This window comes from Cynoglossus semilaevis, chromosome 7, assembly GCF_000523025.1.
Source record: "Cynoglossus semilaevis isolate Cse_v1.0 chromosome 7, Cse_v1.0, whole genome shotgun sequence".
In the NCBI taxonomy this organism is placed as follows: domain Eukaryota; kingdom Metazoa; phylum Chordata; class Actinopteri; order Pleuronectiformes; family Cynoglossidae; genus Cynoglossus; species Cynoglossus semilaevis.
The window spans coordinates 13,055,815-13,059,600 of NC_024313.1; the positions used below are offsets into that span (position 1 = coordinate 13,055,815).

A 3,786-nucleotide genomic window follows, 5' to 3' on the forward strand; every position below is an offset into this window, starting at 1 on the left:
CCCAGCTCTGAGGCTGACTTTATTTCTTCTCTTTTTTCTTCATCGCCTTCATTTTGTTTCTTTTTTTTCAACTGAACTTTTTTTTTTCTGTAAAACCTAAAATTAAAATGTATTCATTTAAAATCCCTCAAATATCTTCAACCTCTTGTTAACAAACTTCATCCAGGATCTTTGGTATGACGGCTAAAGTTAGCTCAGGAGCTATCAGCATCACACATGGTTAGCTAGCTTATCAGAGGACTCAGCAACATTGTTGACGCTAACGCTAACGCTACTTTACACCTGAATCTCCTGCTACACAATCAAACACAGTTTTCCATCGTTGGCAGGTGGTTATGGTTATTGATACTGTTGGGGGCGCTAACGCGACCTTCCGTCATCATCATCAATACTTTAAATTGTTACGATGCCACATCAAACATTCTACTCCGAGTTTTACTGTGACCTAAGACTGTAAGCAGTTGAGTTGTCCACCAGTGGGCAGCGTTCTGCAGTTATGACCTCGTTATACATTGTTTTTATTTTTTGTTTTTTGAAGGGAGTGAAATAAATGTTCACCAAAGTTTTGTGGATTTTTGTAGGTTCTGGGACTATAATCAGAAACAGTGCCCTCTTCTGGACACTCTGGAGCATCACTCAGAGTTTGTCTGTGGACTGGACTTCAGCCTGCACGTGCCAAATAAGGTAACGCATGAACAGAAATCTCCACTAGGGGCAGAACAAGGATTGGGGGTGTTAGCATCCTCCTCCTGTTCCACGATGATGATGATGATGACGACGACGACGATGACGACGACGATGTTGATGAGGATGATGATGTTGATGATGCCGATGATGACGATGGTGCTGATGATGATGATGATGATGTTGATGATGACGATGATGATGAAGATGATGATGATCATGATGATGATGGTGATGACGGTGGCGGCGGCGATGTTGATGATGATGATTATGATGATGATGATGATGGTGATGTTGATGATGATGACGACGTTGTCTTCCCTGGAGCCTCTGACCAGTGACACAACTCCTCCATAAGGAGCTGCAGTCAGGAGGTGCCAGCCAATCAGGAATGTCACTGTGTGTGTGTGTGTGTGTGTGAATGTGTGTGAACTTATCAGTGTTCTTCCAGCTGTTTCTTCTGCAGCAGAAAATAAAGTAAAATACAAATCCACAAAGAGTGACATCAAAGAGAGACGAGGTCAAAGTCTGGACATTAAAGGACATTTAAGACGGGGGGGGGGCTGTGAGGAGGTGGTCTCTGTGTGAAACTGATGTTTGTGTTTGTCACGTTGACAGGTGGTGGACTGTTCCTGGGACGAGACCCTGAAGATCTACACTCCTGCCTGTCTCTCTGCACCGACCGAGAACCACGGTTTTGACACCAGGACAACCTGACCGTGGTTGACCTGGAGAAAAACTGATCAGCTGTCAGTCAACACCAGGGTTGACCACTAGGTGGTGATCGAGCTTTGAACCAGTGGATTTCACTCATTTCTAACCAGTCGTCCGGGTCATGGAGGACTGGACGTGGACTTTCTCAAAGAAGACGTCTCACCTCTCATCGTACCGCAGATATGTCCTCTGGGTGTGAACAAATAAAGCTACTTCAGCTCCCCCTGCTGGGCGGGGCCTTGGGGTCAACTCTCATTAAGAGTCTGATGGGTCGAGGTGAAACTGGTAAGTGTCTGAGTCCACCTCCTCTGATGGTTTCTCCAGGTTGACAAAAATGGCTTCTTTTACTCCTCTCTCAAACCATCTGTCCTCCCTGGCCAACATGTGGACATCGTTGTCCTCAGAGGAGTGTGTTTTGTCCTTGAGGTGTATGTGAACAGCTGAGTTCTGTCCTGAGGATTTGCCCCCCCCTCCCCCTGTTCCTTGGAGTCTTGTCTTTGGGAGGAACCCGTTTGTGTCTCAGGGTGTTCCCAGGTCCTCATTTCTAATCACTGTCTGTCCAATAAACGGTCAAACTGGTCAGAGTCTTTGGTTTCACTGAAGAAGTGAAGGAAAGACCAGGTCTTCAGGTTCTTCAGGTTCTTCAGGTTCAGAAAGATGGTCTGTGAAGACAGGTGGATGCTAACAGCTTTTAGACCAGAGTTTGGTTATCTTACGTCTTACTGTTAGCTCCAATGTTTACCTAAATATTCACTGTTTATTGTTTATAGAAGGTTCTATCATTCCATCCAATCCCAGGTGTCAGTGGGCGATGGTGCGGTACTATTGTAAAATAATCGAACCTCCCACTTGGCTGGTCCAATGCTATAATGTGAATGATCTCTATTAATTATCTTTGATAGCATCAGATAGCACGTTTTTGAGCTAGCTCAGGCTAACTGAGCTAACAATGAACACAGACATGAAGAGAGTCAGGTTGGTACAGTAAATAATCAACAATGTTAAACTACAATGTTCTACAGCTGAAAAACTTCTCGTTCTCCCAGGTCTCAGATGAATCTCCTCGGCCTGATCATCCCTCTACCATCTCTGACCTTTGGCTCATTAGCTGTGCCCCGACAGAACCATGATGTCATCATATCAACGACCTCCTGACCCCGTTGGATGCGTCATTATTATTTGTCCTCTGATAAAACTAAGTGGTGAGTTGACACAGCAGGAAGTGACCTCATCACTCATGAATGTGGAGTTCAAGCGTGGAACATTCCTCCCACAGATGCTTCATATCTCAACTATGAGACAGCAGCAGAACGCCCCCCTCTGGAGAGGAGAGGGCTCGGACCAGCGTCCCGTTGTCTGTTAGTGTAGAACAGGCGGCCGTGAAGACCTGACCTCACCTTCTGGAGACGCAGACAGAGTTCCATCTGTCAAAGAATCCAAACTATTTGTCTTTCAATGTCATTGAAGACAAAAGGTGGACCTCTGCGGCCCCGCCCTCGGTGAAGACCTGGTTCAGGAGGGCTGGGTTTCCTTGCGTTGGAAATTGTTCTTCAGCGCCGGAGCTCTGGTTCCTGAATGATGATGTTCTCCTCCAGCAGCTGGAACCGGACCAGAACCGATTCACATCAGCCACTGGAACACAAACTCAGTGTTAGGGTTAATAAAACTAGACCACAGCTCCCCCAGTGGATGAACCTGTGTGTGTTTTTCCTGCTTGTTCTTTTTTTGTCTCCGTCTTAAATTACTCTGCAGCCGAATCTCTATTAACTCTGCTGTTACATGGAGTAATAATGGAGGTGTGTGTGTGTGCGCCCCCCCAGAGCAGCCTCTAATCCTCGGCCTCCCCATAATCTCCTCCCATTATTCCACTTGTTTTAATTTCTCCGTCTCTATGTCTTAATTGGAAGCCGGCAGTAGGAGCAGAGGAGGCGGTGGTGGGAGCGGGGGAGGCGGCGTCTCCTTCCCTCGTGGTCCTGAAGCCGATTTCCTGATGAAATGTTTCAATTAAAAGCCGTCTTTTTCTCCAGGCCGGCTGTGAGTCAGGGCGAAGGCGATAAGGTCCACTTGGTTCAGTCTCTGCTGCTGCCCCCTGGTGGCCAGAGAGGAAACATGCTGAGCTCTGTTGACTTGAGGCCATCAAGCCTGCTCTGATATCATGACACACACACACACACACATATAAATATATGTTGTTGTCGACGCGGGGAGACTTTACTGAAATATTGTCTTTTTGTCTTTTTCTTTTTTTTCTTTTGTCTTTTTCAGAGTTTTTTTTTATCTTCAACAGTCTGAAGCTTCTTATTGGTCAGTGTTGGAACAGGCTGAACCAAGACCTCCCCCTTTTCCCCCTCACCCTTTCCTCTCTCTCACTTTCACAGCTTCTCTCTC

At 46.3% G+C, this 3,786-nt stretch overlaps 1 protein-coding gene across 4 annotated transcripts in view; it reads left to right on the top strand.

Annotated features, from left to right (window-relative positions):
• The window catches only part of pex7 (peroxisomal biogenesis factor 7), a 12,916-nt gene extending 10,939 nt beyond the window's left edge, over nucleotides 1-1,977 (top strand). For all 4 annotated transcript variants that reach the window (XM_025056787.1, XM_025056789.1, XM_025056788.1 and 1 more), the window contains exons 9-10: nucleotides 582-684; nucleotides 1,303-1,977. In XM_025056787.1, the coding sequence (XP_024912555.1) occupies nucleotides 582-684; nucleotides 1,303-1,401 (202 nt within the window). In that variant the 3' untranslated portion in view covers nucleotides 1,402-1,977. The remainder of the gene's footprint in view (nucleotides 1-581; nucleotides 685-1,302) is intronic.
• Nucleotides 1,978-3,786: the final 1,809 nt, after the last annotated feature.